At 48.3% G+C, this 17,329-nt stretch overlaps 1 protein-coding gene and 1 long non-coding RNA gene across 3 annotated transcripts in view; one reads left to right on the top strand and one right to left on the bottom strand.

Annotated features, from left to right (window-relative positions):
• LOC137666702 (uncharacterized) overlaps nt 1-17,329 on the bottom strand; it is a 42,179-nt gene that overhangs the window by 23,070 nt on the left and 1,780 nt on the right. For both annotated transcript variants that reach the window (XR_011048683.1, XR_011048682.1), the window contains exon 2: nt 10,840-10,993. This is a non-coding gene — a long non-coding RNA (uncharacterized lncRNA). The remainder of the gene's footprint in view (nt 1-10,839; nt 10,994-17,329) is intronic.
• LOC137666878 (G-protein coupled receptor 35-like) lies at nt 3,177-5,576 on the top strand. The gene is made up of 2 exons (XM_068407138.1): nt 3,177-3,225; nt 4,615-5,576. The coding sequence occupies exons 1-2, from the start codon at nt 3,177-3,179 to the stop codon at nt 5,574-5,576; spliced, it is 1,011 nt and encodes a 336-aa protein (XP_068263239.1).

The raw sequence follows: 17,329 nt of genomic DNA, 5'->3' as shown, positions 1-17,329 counted from the left end.
TGCAAGCACCAAAGCAGTAGTAGGCAGCTGGGAAGCACAGGCTTTGCCATGCCCTCCCCACTATGTTTGCACAGAGACACACGGCCGATCCCTTCAGTGTTGATGCTGCGGAACTACGGAGGGGGCTGTGGCACAGAGAGCCCTGCCAGCACGTTACCTGACACGGCTCAGTTCATCTGCAGGGCTAAGGAAGGGGAAAGGGGAAATGGTCTCAACAGCCAGGGTTGGTCATTGTGTGAGGTTGATGCAGTTAGCCTAACATTGCCATTTCACAAGAGTTCCATGCTAAAAATAAGACTGACACTTTCTGCTCCCAACCCTGTAGTTCTGTTTTGGTCAAGATCTGCTGTTGCAACATTACGTCTTCCCATGAGAAAGCCAGAAGAAAGGCCACACAGGGCAGAGGCACTGCAGAACCCAAATGCTGCAGGATAGCGCAGTGTCCCCTGTCCCCCTTGCACATGTGAAGGGGGTATCGGTACCTCTCACACCTTGCCAGCGGCCCTGTCCCACTGTGATGTGCCAGCCAGCAGGGCACATTCCCTGGGAGGCAGAGGAGACCGAGATCTTCCCTGGCAGGGAAAGGAGGCAGGAGCCCATCAAACCTGAGCTGTCCTGCCTATTAGCAATCTGTACCAGGAGCACAGGAAAACTTCATGAGAAGGGCTTGCTTTGGCTGGGAAACAACCACAAGCAGGACATCAGGCAGAGATTACAAGGGAAGAAAAATGATTGTGCAGAACTGAAATAAGTCTTAGAGATCAAGAAGTATAAAGATCAAAAGGGTCTTAGCAAATTCTTCCCTTAGATATGAAAAGCTACCTATACACACAAATTACAAGCAAAGAAGTGAGATTACCCAGTACTGCTGCTGATAAAAACAACAAAATTGTCCAGGTATGTCCTGAAAACTACCTGATTACTTTGTCATACCTTTCAGTAAGGATGAGGAACCTGAGAAGTCCAGAATTTTAAAGCAACTGGCACACAAAATCTCACACCAACAACAAGGCTTTTAAGTAAGTCAGCCAAAATAGGATCACAGGGCAGAGACCACCAAACTCAGTCCCTTCTCTAGGATGAGGGAAGAAAGGGAAGGGTCTGGCCAGTAACAGCTCTACTATGCTCAGACCTGAAAAAATGCAGTTTCACAACACGTTTGAATAATATTAAATGGGAGGGAACAAACAGAAAGGCAAAAGTTAACCGGTGCTTCGTTTTACAGGAGTATTTTGCTTCACTGGCTTCTTTCACTAAGAAAATCACTTTTCCAGCCAAGGTGCGGTAGACGCTGGTGTCAGTAAAAGGTCCTCTGGAGCACACTGTGTGCGGTAGTGCACTTTGTACAGGCACCAGTACTCAGCGGTGCCGCAGGCCCCCAGACTACCCCGCCGGAGAGCTGCCAGCAAGGAAGTGAGAAAACAGCACGAGCGTCACCTGCACCTCGCCGCATGGTGACAGCACTCGTGGGGCTGAGACAGGCTGAAAACTGCAGAGGCAGGGAAAAATACCAAGTGAGCATCATTGGTCCACGGCAGAGGTAATGAAACCTGCAACTGGATGGAGGAAGGAGGCAAGAGCCTAGAGGGTGGCTGATGGGGAGCTGAGGTGGAGAGAAGCGAAGCGTGAGGATCCTGACCCAGCAGTGTCCAAGAATCAGACAGGGACCTGAGAGCCACACCAGGAGACACGTAAGTTCTCCATAGATAACACTTCTGGTGTTGAGTTGCTCTGATATATCCTGGTGAACCTGCTGATAACAGCCAGCTGCTTTGTGCCTGGTGACAGGGTTTGTCCCTCCCTTGAAGCCTCACCAGGCTGATGGGAGACATAGCTGCCCTTGTCTGGCCACCACAGCACCAAGCTGTAGATGGGAAGCATCACATTGGAGAGATGCTGAGCTGAGCTCCCTCCATGCTTAATTTCGACTGCTCGTGGTTAATACCGGTAGCGATTGCCCTGACATAGACAACAGGAACGTGTGGACAACACCTGATGACGATGCAACGTGTTTTCTGTACAGTGATGAAACTATCACAACCCAGAAGCTGGATGACTTTGCAAACTAAAGTACTAACAAGGACCATGACATGAAAATGATGGTGGTTGAGAATCAATGAGCTGAGTATACTAAGTCAGTAACTACTTATAAGCATCCACCAAGAAGCAGCCACAAGAAAGGCAAACACAGTCCCTGAAAACTCACAAGTAAGCAAGCTAACCTCTGTACGGACTATACACTGGCAAGGAATTAATCTCAAAGGCTGGTTTGTAATGCGCAGACAATGCAGAAATACTCCTGAAGCCGCTCTAAGATGACCTGGAAAGTGGGAAGGGGAAATGCGTTTGCCCAAAACAGCAATTCAAGGTACCAACAGCAGGACCTTTGAGTTTCTTGACAAACTTGTCTGAGCTCTTTTTGTAAATGGGTTGCAATGGACAGCCAAGGAGGAGCCCCTGCCCTGCAGGTGCCTGCAACCACAGAGCAGTCACAAAGTCAGCAGGTCACAGGGTCATGGTGCCACATTTTCTCAGAATTGCTGGCTGATGAGAACTATGGAAGATGAGAGAATTACCATGATTCAGAGTGAAACCCAGCTACAACAATCACAAAACTGTCTGCAAACCACAGCCCTCACCTCTCCAACAGCCCTGGGAATGGGACTGGGGGCCTGCCAGGGCTGCTCTGTCCTGGGGCTCAGCAGAGTGACAGCAGGTGGTAGTCCCCACTCCAGCCCCAGCAGGAGTGGCAGACTAGAAGGCAGAGAGAAGACCTCAGGACCCTCTAGGGCAACAGGTCCCCTCCAAGCAATGTGCACAGCCTGTTGGGTGAGGAAAGTCAATGGGCATTGCCCAGTGAGACATCAGGCACTGGAAAGTAAACCAAAGGAAAAACCCAAAGCCATTCTACCGCCAGAGGAACTGCTGCAGGGCTGCATGGGAGACAAGCGTTTCACCTCACTGCTGGGCTACTGCAGGCTCCTCACTCAACAGGGGGTGGTACGAGCCACGCCAGTGGTGACAGAAGAAGCTCAACCCCGGGGAAATGCGTTGAGGAGGGGCAGGGGAGCTTTCTCCACCAGTGTTGCTGGTGCCACAGCCACTGCAAATGGTCATCACAGGACACCTCGCTGGTCACGTGCCAGGAGCAGCACTAGGAATGCTCATCGTGCTGCATGCCGCACTGCCGCTGGTCTGGAGGAACATTCACTCCCTCTGAGGACAGCGAGTGAGCAGGTAATTCCTCCTGGCTATTTACTGACCTGGTTATTTGAGCTCTGCAAGGCACTGCTTTTCCCCAGCCATGGCAGGACACCAAAATGGTCATGGAGAAACTGGGAGAGGGCTGCAGCCTGTGTATTTGCAAAGGCTTGTTTTGATACTGACCACATTAGGCATGTTTTTGATGGTTAAGAGCTGTCTCAGCCTTTGCTAGATCTCCCCGTTCTCCCTTATGATCTATCCTTATTTCTTCTGGGCTCGTAACTCATTCCTTGTGTTCAAAGCACAGAGATGCTGCAGGTACCGGCTGTAGCACATTCCCTCACCTCTGAAGAGGTCTCACGGCATGATTCCTCAGCAGCATGATTTTCAAAGCTAGCCGAGAGCTGTAGCTGCACATAGATGCTGCAGCACTACCCTATGGTTTGCTCGCTTGGGATGCACCTGTGGAGCCACGTTCCCCTTGCAGGGAAAATCCAAAGACATCTCAGACCTCCCGGGTCTTTCCTGTCCATGAACATTTGCACCTAGAACATACTCCTGTACTAACTCCTCCAAAGCAGGAGGGCAAACAGCAATATTGCCCTTAGATCCAGGGTGACAAAACCACCACTAGAACAGATACAGCTCATCTCTCTACTTCGCATGGCTGCTGATCACTTTTCTTGCCATGACATTGGTGTTTTTTTTTTCTCTTGGAATGTGGCAGATTGCTTTAATACTTCTAAGACAAAGTCCGATTTTCACAGACCTTGAAAGGCAGCATGTAGCCCCCAGTACTCTGATTCTTGCTGCCCACCACTAAATGCTACCACTGAGCACAGGCTTCAATAGCAGCCAAAAATAATGAGAGATATACTAATAACTGCTCTTATCACTAATGAGAAGTGATGCAGAGACAGCTCAGGACTGAAAGAGAGGACAGCTGTCCTTTTGCAGCATATCTCCTGGAGCATTTTGAGCTGTGAGGATGCTGGCTGTTTTCTAAGCACCGCTATAAGGAGAGGGATGAGAGCTGGGTTTAGGCATCCCCTTTCCATTTCCAGATGGGTTGTAACAGCTCACATAACTCCTAGGTGCAGGATACCTGCTTCTGCCTCCTCTGAGCCTGGCCCAAAACAGGGGTCCAGGCATTTTCCCCTGCTGCCCTCCCTCTGTGAGCAGTCTTCCCCACATTGGACCCGGTGAGAACCTGTGCTATTCTCTCCTCCAGAACTGTTCAGGCTTGTGTTCCTCTCCCTCCCTTCCCACTAGGTAAACTACAGACAGCTCTGCTCTGCAGAGTCATCTCCACAGTCTGGTTTTCACTGTTGGCAAAGCCCTAAACTATCTGAATTAGTCACTGATTCAGTTGAGACTCTGGCTTCTAAAAGGTTTAATCTGCTTTTGCAGGAACTGTGCCTCTTAATACCCCCAAAATGAACCTCAGCAGCTGCAGTATCACAGCCTACGAAAGCTTTCCACTTGTCCAGCTGTGTATTTACATCCCGGTTTTGCTTTTGGGCATTTTGCTGAACGTGTTGGCGCTGTGGGTGTTCTGCTGCAAACTCAGCAAATGGACAGAAACCAGAGTATACATGGTCAACTTGGCTGTGGCTGACTGCTTGCTGCTCTTTACTTTGCCTTTTAAAACTTTATCCCAGTTCCGTCAGCTGAAGGTAGGTAGATGGTGCCTGGTTCTGGAAGGTGGCTATTTCATAAACCGCTTAATGAGCATCGGTATCATCACGGTCATAGCAGCTGATAGGTACCTCGCAATCAAGTACCCTTTGAAAGCCAAGCTGCTGAGGTCGCCGCTGAAGGCAGCTTTTGCCTCGGGATTTCTTTGGATAGTCATCATCTGTGTGATGTCCCTCATTAAAAAGTTAGAGGATCGAGGACAAGATGAACTTTGCTTTGAAAAATCTTCTGTTAAGCCCTCAGTGATCACACTGTGTGCTATTATTGTAGGGTTTTTCATACCACTGATCATCTTGAGTTATTGCTCCATACAAGTCATTGCAGAACTCACGAGAAAGAAGAATGAAAACTGTCACAAGGAAAAGTTAATCAGGAAGGCCGTCTACATCGTGTCTGCAAACATGGCTGTGTTCATCATATGCTTTTTCCCTCTTTACCTTGGGCACCTCCTTCGCTTTATAATGGACTCCATCAGCTCCAACTGCTCTGCAATACAGAGGGTTAACAATTTTGTCCACCTCGCCTCGGTCCTCGCAAACACTAACTGCTGCCTGGATGCTCTTTGTTACTACTTTGTCAATAAGGAATTTAAGGAAGCGTCTCCCAAGTTAGCGAAGTCCAAATCTGAAGCCAATGAAGAAGCTGAAATTCAGCTCCCATGCGTAACACATTAGTGCAGAACACATCTTATGCTTGCTATGTTCAGGTTCAACCGGGACTCAATAGCAGGCTTTCACACTTTCTTTTTGTGTGAGTGGGACTGAGGGACCTTCTGCTAATGGAAAGGATTCAGACACATGAAAATTAGCCCTGATTCATACAACCACAGCAGTCCAGATCCTGATGCAATGATCTGGGTTGCCACTGATAATTCTCTGCTTTACACAAATCTAAGTAAAATTATATCTTTCCCCTGCAAAAACTGTCTTTCATTTTCCCAGAAAACCTAAAACAATTACAGCCAGTGGTAAAGGGGATTTTTGTCACTCCTCCCCACCTCGGATCAGTTTTTATGCAGCTGTAGCTGTCACAAAGGAACGGAGGTTATTCCAAATATCAAAAAAGAAAAAAAAAGTCAAAGTGAAATCACTGCAGAAAAAGAAAGGAGGATGTTTTTATAGCCACAAACGTCTTGGTTTTCCATTGGTAATAATGCACAATCACAGTAGCAGAGGCAGATTTAGCCTGCTTTAGACAATTTACAGCACCATTCATACTACATCACAGCTACAAAATGGTCACCAATTGCAATACAAGGTCAGAAGAAATTGCAATTTCTTGTACTGGGGAAAAACTGTGTGTCAAAAGCATTTGAGTCAAATGGCATTAAAGCTACTATCCAAAGAGCTGGGGTGGGGCGATGGGAATAAGGACTCTGTATTAGGGGTCTATTCAACCTTATATGTAAAGGACTTTCTAAAGAAAGTGTCAGACAGTTGTTCCAAAGCATCCAATATAAATAAAGACATCTTACTGGCACAGAGTGCAGTTTCTTAATGAGTTAAATGAAACGGTGGGGGATTGGATGGTAGGGGATCTGCTCTGCTCTCTGTCCCCAAAAGGGACAGCTCACCTCCTTGGCTGCCCAGCGAAGGGCATGAGGTACGAGCTGCAACAGAGACTGAGCTTTTCAAAGGCAGAACAGCGCATGTCACCCTGCAACGCACTTACCCACAAACAGATGAGTAGGTAAAACTGCTAACTAGCGTCTTCGTAACGATGTTCAGACAGCACCCACCTGCCCAGGGACGGGACATACCAGGCACACACCTCCACCCATGTTTCCTGACCCCAGGATGGGCTTTCATCTGCTGGGCCAAACCCTGCTGCCATCTCAGCAGCCTTACAGCCCCATGTCCAGCTCAGCCTTTGCATCTCCTCCTACTCAAGGCACATGCCAAAAGGAAGAAATCCCTTAAAGAGAGGCCTTGCTGCAGGCAACCATTGAGCAGAGCCTTCCATCCGCCTGCCCAGCAAAGCCCACACCACCTGCACAGGACAGCAGCAAAACCCTGACAGCTTCTCAAGGGGATGTAGGCTTCTCACTGTGCTTGCCAGAGATTCAGGCAGAAATGGGAAAATCTGCTCTGTCACCACCAAAATCTGAGAGCAGGATCTGGCCTTCGTTCACTGCACAATGGTCATCTTTGCAACCAGAACCTCTGCTATTCCCTTTGTAGCAGAGACTCTGGTTGCAAAGACAGCCTTTTAAGGAGGTTGGTTTCTTCCCTCTTCTACCCCTACATTTTCTTTGAAAAGATCAAAGCAGCAACTAATGGTGCTGTGCATGCAGAGATGGGTATCTCCTCCCGGCTCAGCCCAAGGTGTGGCACAGCCCTGGCAGTGATTTTACGTGGCTCAGCCCAGCACAGTGGGGCTCACACTTTGCCCTCCCCAGCTCGGTGTGCTGATGGGTTTCCTGCATCGCTGTAGTAACATATGCACCTTGGTGACTTTAATTTGATGGACTACTCCCAAATAAGGCTGAACATACTTTTAAGATTTCCTCCCTGGTATGGGATTTGTGTGCTGAGACTGCAGTGATTTAAAAGATCACTTGATTGCCAGTGTGTTTTATCTACAGCTCCAGTCTTACCAGCATGGGTGGGAGCTCTTCAGATGTGAAAGCTCTGCACAAACAAAACTGCTATTTTAGATGTGCAGGAAAAAATACTTCTCCTCCAGTAACCGCTAATTGAATGGGTGGAGGAGATACAAAGCTGCCTACAAACAAAGCATTTCCGAGCAGATTCTGCTAAGCTGTCTCACTCCAAGCAACGCCCCTTCATCTAGCAGCCGTTCGCCCTGAAATGCGTACTATGAACGCTTGGCCAAAGACAGGCAAACCTCCTCATCGCAGAAACCTCACACCAAGGACTACGTACAGCAGTGAGTCCTCAGTTGCTTACTGGGGTTTGGAGAGGGAGGGAGCCTCAGAGAGGCTGTGGAGGAGACAGTTGGGTTGTGCCAGTGCAGGATGGTGCTGGGCAGGGAGTGCAGGGGTGGTCCTCACTGCCACAGCCAGCCTCTGCAGCAGATCTGCGCAGGACCATGGCCGCTCCTAATGACTGCCAGGGAGCAGCTGGTTAAGGACGGCGAAGAGGCAGGAAAGCATGTTTCACTCTCAGAAAAGAGGTGTGATAAACTATCCCTTTGACACAGGACCAAAATCTCTGTTCTTCACCATTTGAGTAGGGTCTATCCAAGTACTGGGCAGTCAGAGACCGAGATTTGCTGGGGCTGAAATACATGGCACAAGGACCAAGAAACCCCCTCAGGCTCCCCAGCTAGAAAAGTGGATTATGCTGTTCTGTTTACTCACTTTTTTGCTTTTTCCACTTGGAGATTTTGGGCTGATTTAGTAGAAGGAGTGTCCTCTAAACCCACAACCCGTCTGGCCAAGCTTTCCCACACCATACAGAGAAGAGCTAAGGGATGAATTAAGCAGTGAGGAGGCAGGAGCAATCTACGGTAGCAGACATTTCTGGTGGGCTCAGCAACCTCCAGGAGAGAAGGGGGATCTGAGCACTTGCCAACAAGATACTGATTCTCCCACCACCGCCTGGAGGGCAGACAGCCCCCACCCCACGCACAGACAGACCGTAACTATTCAGGTGGATCAGGCCTTGCCTGGATTGCTTTGATCTTGCTGCAAAAACCTAGCTATCTCATCACATCCACCAAGCTTTCAAATATGTGCAACTTAACCTTCTTAGCATAGGACAAGCTCTGCCTTTCAGACTTCCTAGATTTCTCAGGAGCGAAGTCTGGACAACATCACCCTCACGCTTTCCAAGTGATGACGGTACAGGTGTGAGGAGGGCTGGAACCTACACCTCGCGGGCTGGCCAAGGCAGGTATCTCCCACCATGCCTGACCACATCCTGCCCTCATCAGGCCACACTGCCCTCCCAGCAGCTGGAGGACACAGGTAGGCACAAACATCTTGCACTGGCATCTCCTATGTTATATTAATTCTATGAACTGATGACAGAGCGGGGCACAGCCAGTTTGATACCCTTCACAATCACTGAATGGACTTCTTACAAAAAACAGATCACTTGAAAGCACAAGTGGAGCTGCTGCAGCTCACTGGAGGTGCATGCGCAGGTGGGACACACACAAACAGAGTGTGGGAACACATCCAAACCTCCCTCTAACTTTCATGCTGTTGCTCACAGAGGTTTGGTAATGTCTCACACTAGTTTTCTTGCTTGGGGCTTTCCATTTGCTCTTGCTGTCACATTTTAACTGAATCCTGCCACCAAGTACTGAACTAGGGCAGCTGACCAAAAAATGAGAGTTCAGCTGAATGTCAAGTGTGGAGGGAAAGTGTGAAAGCTGTCACCAAAAACTGTGACATACTTCAAAGATGCTTTCATTGAAGACAGAAAAAGAGGGCACTCCTGGGGAAATGAAAATCAGGGTGGCTCATTATCATCAGCTCAAGATGCAAGCATTCCTATGTGTCTCAGTTTCTGAATGAAGACTCAGAAACACCACCAAGTCACTCCAATGGCATGAGCTGTCCCATGTGGGCACTGCATGCACCAGCTGGGGACAGAGTCTGACACCATGCACTCCTCATCCTCGAAGGTGCTAAAGGCTGCAGCATCTGCAACCCTGTCCATCAGAAACACCCCAACAGCAGTCTGCTGGCAGCTTTACTAACTTCAAAACTCCTGTTTCACTTCTGTCTGATGACATTTTTCTACCAAGATGAACACTTCATACTTCTGCCTTTCTGGCCCTTGGCTTTCAAGCCAGGCTCCCTGATTTGGTTTGGTAAAAATTTGGCACAGATATTTCAAGCCTGACTTTTATCAGCCTCAAAATCACAACAGCAAGCCTGTAGGTCTCTTGCCCTTGGTGGGTGCCACAGCCCGCAGTCACTTGTTGCACCGTTGCCCTATGTTGCTCTATTAAAAATGGGCTCTAGAAACATCACGTTTCCACCAAAAGTCACGTTGCACCAACCACGGACTGAAGGACCAGCTTTTCCCAGTGCCCCAGCAGAGAGACTCTGCATCACGTCTCCACCACAGAGATGTCACGTTTCAGAAGGGTAGAACACCAACACACACCCCCCATATGGGTCACACAGATCCTCCATGTTGCTGCAGCTATTTCACAACCTGCTTAAGTTAACACATTTACACTTCTGCCTGACACAAAGGTTATTCAGTAATTTCTTCCAAGAAGAGGCCCGGGCAGTGGAAGGAAGGGGACTGCACAATCTGGTTTCGCAGCAGAGAGGTGGTAGTGGACAGTTGCTTGCCAGCCACCGTGGGCAGAGCAGCAGAGTGCAGGCAGAAGGTCAGGAGTGATCTTGGGGCAGGACGGAAGGGATTCTTGTTTAAGCTATAATTTAATGGTAAATTAGATCTTTTACTGCTGCTCACTTCCTTTCCTTGCTGTTATGCTGGTGACTGGAAGAATGCAGCTGGCGACTGGAAGAATGCAGCTGATGTTCAGTGCCTTTCTACTCTCCCCATGGCAATGGAATAATCATGAAGAATTAAGCCCTTTGTTTTATCACTTCGAGGTTGCTCCCTTTCATGTTCCAGGCATCAACCACATCAGACTTGAGTGGCATTTAGCACGGCCTTAGGGGCTGGCTCCCAGTCCCTGCTGCCGGGCAGCCCCCGTTCACCCACAGTGCCACCCTGCAGCAGGGGCTGGGGGGCCGAATGTGCCTGGGAGGAGCGCACCTGCCAGCCGTGGCCCTTCACCATCACTGGGATCTTTGCTCTCTGCTGCTGCGGTTACACATTTTCATCCCAAGTGACACAGCTATATTCACAGTGGTTTAGCACTTTTAGAGAGGGGGTGGGGTTTGGCTTCTGTTTTGTTTTTAAAGAAACAGAAGTCTGAAAAATTTCAAAGGTGCAATAAACTGTGCAATGAGAAAAGATATATCTGACTTTAATAACATACCTGGATTTTTTCTCTTTGACCAGCTGGCTGGACCCAAATGGTGGATTTTGTCCCTTTGGGAAGAGCAGGTGATATTTTCAGTAGGCAGAGAGCAGCAAGGGGGGATCTCACGTCCTGCCTCCGGGAGGGATGGTGGTCTGCAGCAGTCCCAGCTCTGGAAGAAAGGACAGGGGAGCTCAAATATAGCAGCACTGCTCTAGGTATGCATGTTTGGGTTTTTTTGGGGGTTTTTTTTGTGGGTTTTTTTTTTTTTTTTTTTTAAGATTCTTCTGTTCTCACCTCTTACATCAGGGACTTCAGAACTATTTCAGTCCCAGCAGAGAGGTCTCAGTAGAGGCAGACGCTTGACCAACTTCCCTACTAGGTAAAGCACAATGTAGGAAATGGAAGCCCTGCTAAATAGTTCCTGTGGAGGCAATGCACTTCCCTGCATCCAGGTGCCCACCCCATGGTGGGCTGCCCAGGGCAGGGCCACTCCAGCACCCACCTCTCTGGGACACAGCTGCCTTCCCCCAGTGAAAGCGAAGTGGATCCCACCACCTGGCCTGCCTGGGACAGGGATCCAAATCAGGCAGCGTCCCCCACTGGTTTTCAAAAGAATAAAATAAAATTTAAAAAAGAGAGAAAAGCCTTCCTGTGGAGATGAGAGCAGGGCAGAAAAAGCACTCGTGTTTCAAAAAGGGGTTTCCCAGATTTTGCATTTAAAGGCACACCCCAGGTTCAGACTGTGCTGCTGGTGACAATTTGTCTACACAATCATTGTGAGTCAGATTTGAGGTGACAATACTGAAACAAGTTAAGAAATCCAGCACGTATCTGTTTTTTGATTAGTTCGCATTGGCTTTATTTTTTGCCAGTAAACCCCAGGCTGATTTATTTCCACTGGTGTAATTCAACACTTTCCTCTTCCGCATAAAAACACAAACCCCTCACATCTTACTCTAGTTTCCCTTGAAGCATCTCCCTATTTAACTTTTTAAAATTTTTATTTTTTTGGTAAAAGTGACTGAAGGAGGGATTGCTCTGCTTTCGGATAGGGCTGCGTAAGGCAGATGCTAAAGAGCGTGCGTCACTTTTGTGCTTGGCCAAGTTTCTTCAGTTTCCAGCTGCACAAAGGCACAGCACGTCAGTCGGCACATACAGAAGAGAGAAATCACAAGAGTTTATTTTTGTGTGCTTAAAACCTCCCCACAGTGCTGGTGAATGCCCCGATGGCGCAAAGGTTTCTGCCAGTGTCACAGGAACAACGGGGACATGCAGCTTCCTGGCGCCGCGCACACAACTGCAACAGAACAGCCCTTCTTTGCTCCACCGCTTTTGGCGCTGATGGTGCCGGTTTGCCATCCCTGTCCCCGGCACAGGGACTGGCCTGTCCTCTCCCCCTGCACGGTTTATACCTGGATCTGAACTGGAGGCACCCCACGAACCTCTCCTCCACGGAGGGATGCACAGGGGAGCTCCAGGAGTCTTTCAGGCCCTTCTGTGATGCAAGAAGTGCCCTCCCTTGGCTCCAGGAGGTGTGCACATACCTCCCCTTCCACCTCCAGATTCTCTGGCATGGGAAACCCTCACCCCAGCACTACTTTCCATGCCCAGCCCACCCCAGGATCCTGCTGCAACTGGAAACTGCCTCTATGCCTTATATTGCTGTGATGGAGGAAAGAAACGGGAGTACAAGACCCGCCTGAAAATCTAGCTTTAGAAATTGCTGTATTAGCAAATACTCTTTCCAGAGAGTGAACTGTGCTGCACAGCTCTGCTTTCTTTTTACCTTTCAGAGGCTTTCCTTCCTCAGGTGGCTCCATCCACAGTAAAACCCAGTGCTTGGCAGGATCACCCGAAGTCTCTGACTGTCCAAAGTCACTGCAATATGCCACAAGCTGGTCTGGCCTGGCTGTGAACGGCCACACAGGATCCAGCTGCTCAGCAAAACCACCCAGTCTCCCCTGCCATCAGCTGCAGAAACAACGGGTTTCCCCTCCCCTGGGAAAGGCTGGACATGACCAGGGCGAGGCGATGAAAGAGGACAGGCTACCACAGCTAGAGGAGGCGGGGAAGGTCCCATGTCTGCAGGGCAAGCTTTTTCCAGAAGCCCTGTGATATTCCCAACCCAGCCTGAGGGTACCCAGCGCAGGTCTCAGTGAGGAAGCACGTGCACCACAAGAATTTCCATAAATGCAAGGAAAAGAAAGAGAAAAAAATAGAAAAAACCCACCAAACAAACCAACCCCAAAACAACACACAAACCCAAAAAAGCTCAACAATAAGCAACCTAACCAATCTACCAGCCATAGAAAAGGTGACTCATGTGACAAATTCTTGGGTGTGCAGAGATGTGGCCACCAAACGGCGAGGAAAGAGGTGTGCCTTAGAAAACACACCACTATTCCCATCAGTCATTTGGACTCGTCCTTTCCAAGTCTTGGGGATTTTGGTTTTGCTTTTTGTATCATCATCTTCTCCTGTAAATGACCCCAGAAGGCTGGAAAGCAGCTCAGCCTTTCCAGCAGTCATAGGGGCATTCTGGTGGCCAGAGCTGGTTGCTCTATGAGTTATCCTGACCAGTGCTGAGCATCCAGCCCCAGTTATGGGCCAGTTGTCCTTGCCCATGGCATTTTTTGGTGTGTTAGCAACTACAGCAAATATGATCTGATAGAAAACCAAAAAAAACCCCTAAAAACGAGCAAACAAAACGAAAACACAACAAAAAACTGCTTTCTGCAAGAAGTACCCAATTCTTATCGGTCTCTTTAGCATTGTCTCACTCACACTCCTTTTCCTTTCCTTTTGTAAGAAAAACCATTCCTAATCTAAAGCCAAGATGCAATGGTCAGAATACATTTATTACAAAAAGGACCACCGAAGTCAGGGATCTTCCCCCTAAGGCCTGGCTGCCCTGCGTACCTACCACCCCAGCTGCCAAATACATATTGGGGGTGTGAGCACACTGATGGCCTGAATCATCACAATGAATTTACTCCACGGCAGAAGTTGAAACCACAGCACAAGGACACTTTTTTTAACCATGAACTTGCAAAGTGCTGAGCTGTGCAAGCCCAGTCCTTTCTGCAGCACCTTTTGCTGCCCAACCACCAGGTGCTCCACTGATGCTGTACATTGTGGCACTGCCGTGAGGCAGGAACATAATGAAGGATAAGCAGCAGGCTTGGCAAACAGCAATATTTTGGGGGACATGAATTCAAGATAAAAACATACACTTCCTCTTATCAGCAAGGTGAATTCACAGATAAGAGCAGTAGGTGCCAGAGCTTTTCCTCAGGCCTGTATTTACCCTCTTGTTAAACATGTTTATAAGCCATGCTGACCCAGGTGGTAGGGAGCCTTGGTTTCATGAAAATCCCGTGTTCTTCTCTAAAAGCAGCATTTACTGCTAATTCTGTGCAACCTCACCCACCTTCCCGGTGACAGCAAAGGGTGGTCTAACCCCTCCCAACAGATGCCAATGCAGAGCCCGCATGGCTTCGCAAGACCATTAATCACCCTCGGCTCAAGCAGACACTGGGAAAGCTGGGACTAGGAAATCAGACTGTCTTGGATCTCTGTGAAATCCCTTCACTGCCACAGCTTAACCAAACAGCCCATGACTGAAGAGAAGAAAAGCAGCCAATAGACCCCAACCAGCAATCCTCTTCCCCAAATAGAGCAATGATTACTCAGGGTCTGCTCCTCCAACCCATCCATGTGGGAGTGGCAAGCCCAGCAAGAGAAAGTCCCTAGCCCCAAGGGCCAGGTCCCCTCCTCTGCACCAGCATCCCTCACTGACCCATTTCATTACCAAGCTCCACAGACAACTTGGCACCAACCTGCAAAATGCAGGAGGAACCATCTTTCACCTTCCTCATCTGAACTTTTGCTTTTCCACGTTATGCCAGAGTAGCCCGTCTCTGATCAACCAAGCCTACGCCTTTAAATTATTTCTAGCAGATTTGACTCAATAAATGATCTGTACAAGAGCAACAAACCCTAGATGTCAGTAAATTAGGGAAGGTCAATCAACCAGAAAGCTGTCACCAAAAAAGGAAGGAAGAAGAAAATATTTGAAGATTCATTTTAAGACAACAGCTAAAGAAAAAGTCTCCATGAGTCACCCTCTATCATTTCTAAAATCCTGATTTGAGAAGAAACATTGTGAACACAACCCTCAGCCTCCAATTGAAAAGTAAATAGCACATCAGTCAGTGTAGAGAGAAAATACTCCTTTTTTTCTGCTTTCTTCCCTGTGCTGGTGACAAAAAGTCACCAAGGAACTGACAAAAGCAGTGTAACATAAAGGACATAAGGGGAACAGAAAGCAAGTAAGCATCTAGGAGACACATAGCAATGGAGAAATGGCAGTGGCTGCGGCATATGCAGGAGGGGAAAACAAAAACTTCTGCATAAATTTAGTGCTTGTAAAACCAGAGAAATTAGGAATTCCCCATGACTAATATTTCTGAGCAGAGAGCATGGGTAGTTTGCTACCTAGCTTTTTTTTTTGTATAAACTGCTTTATTTTCCTGAACTCCTGATTCTAAGATGTTCCACATGAACCAGAAGGTTTAGTAAATATTCTCCAGATGCAGCTTCCAGTCTTAAAGTGGGCTTTTTTTTTTTTTTTTTTGCAATACAGTGATTAATCTCTGTGCTAAGCTGCCTTTTCAAGTGTCTAAAGGAGTTATGTTCCCACACTTCTCTCTGCGTCTTTTGAAAACAACTGTCTTCAGTCACTGGTAGCCAGAGCTTCTTCCTTTGGCTCAGATTTAACTCTGCTGCACAGTATTAGTGACTTCTGTGAGCCTCTGGGCTCCCCTGTCAGTACAGAGGTCTTGTTTGTAGGCAGCCAGAGAAAAAGTGCAAGTGTATGAACACACCACCTCTCCCACGCACCATGAGGAAGAGAATCTCGCATGGAAATCAGCCTCTTTCGGTACAGGTCACCTTCCCCCCTGAGGTTTTTTTCCAGTTGTAGTCAGGCTGGTAGGAAGCAGAAATCCAGCACGCTCCATGCTGTCCCAGTCCTTGCTGCAGCTGCAATGCTGTCTATCTACAGCACCCGAGCCCAGAGAAGGTTGGGTTTGCAGGGCTCTGGCACTACACTACAAAGCTGGAAGACCATCCTTGCTGTGGCAGGCTGGAAGCCCACCAGATACAGTTTCAGGTTGCTGCAGCCTGTAGTTTAGAAACCTCCTAACCCAGAGACTGCTTCTTTAAGTAAAATGGCCCATCAGGGGCTTTTCTGCCCTCCATGAGCACACAGAATCACTTTTTATACCCGTAAAATTATTTTTAAAATAAAAAACCTAACCACACCATCAACATCTAGCTTTTGCAATGAGGTCAGTCTGTCCCTGTACCTGCCAGAGCCTGGTGCAGCATCACACCAGGCAGAGCAAAAGGAGCCAACTGCAGCCAGTGCCCACCAGGTAAATCCTGAGCTGGATACTGCTCTGAAAGGAAAACACCTGCACCCACCTGCAGCTGCCAAAGCTAAAGATTGCTCTGAAACTCCAAAAGGCCCAGGTTATGCTGTTACACTGCAAGGCTGCACAGAAAGTGTCAAACCACTAGAGGGAAACCTGACCTCTGTCTGCAACACAATCTCCAGCACATCTGGGAAAGGAAGGTCAGAGGGTCACTTTAGGAAGCAGGAAAAGGTGGTGTGGGCCAGACTTCTGCTGGGCTGCCCAAGGGAGAGTCCCTGGGAACTTACACCTTTGCTTGGATGTCTACAAAGACATTTAAAAACACTCATGCAGCAGTATGTCTAACACATTTGGAAGAGAAAAATCACTTGAAAATGTATTTCCTAAATGCTTTTCCTCATCCTCCTTTAGCCAGTTTCTTCTCTCCCACAGGTTTTTATGCAGGTAGCCTGGGAGACCTCGGCTCACCTCAAAGTCAAGCAAATGGGATTTGGGGCAAGAAGGAAACCCAAGTCGGGATTAAAAGAATGGGAGGGGGGAAAGAAACACACATGTGAGGCAAACCACCCCTTAGTATCCGTTTTGATACTTTTGAAATGCATTCAGCTCCTCTGAAATGCCTTTATACTTATGCTCTCACTCTGATCACTTCCATGGGTGATGGGATGGGAAGCAGGGACAAACTTTAACCAAGAAGTGTCATTTTTCAGTGGAATTCCCATTCTGCTTCAGAGAGCTAATCTAAAAAAATAACAGTTCTCACAGACTTGTTTCCATCCCTGGTGACAAGCAGGAAGGTGCTAAGTCCCCAGCGCCCCATCCCTCTCTGGGGCAGCCCTTCTCCTGCAGCACTCCAGCTCATAAGTCAATTGTCCTTTTGGAGACAGCTTCCTGGAAGGATGCAGCCATTTCATCGGGGCAACACCTCTCCCATGTGCTATCATTGCAACTGGCCACACTTTCCCTTTGCTGGGGGAAGAGAGGGAAACTGATGTGTTTGGCTTCTGGAAAAACTTTGTTCTGTGATGGAAAACATCCTGCACACAGAAAAAGAAACACTGAAGTAG

This window comes from Nyctibius grandis, chromosome 8 (genome assembly GCF_013368605.1).
Source record: "Nyctibius grandis isolate bNycGra1 chromosome 8, bNycGra1.pri, whole genome shotgun sequence".
Classification (NCBI taxonomy): Eukaryota; Metazoa; Chordata; class Aves; order Nyctibiiformes; family Nyctibiidae; genus Nyctibius; species Nyctibius grandis.
This window is presented reverse-complemented; position numbering and strand designations above follow the sequence as displayed.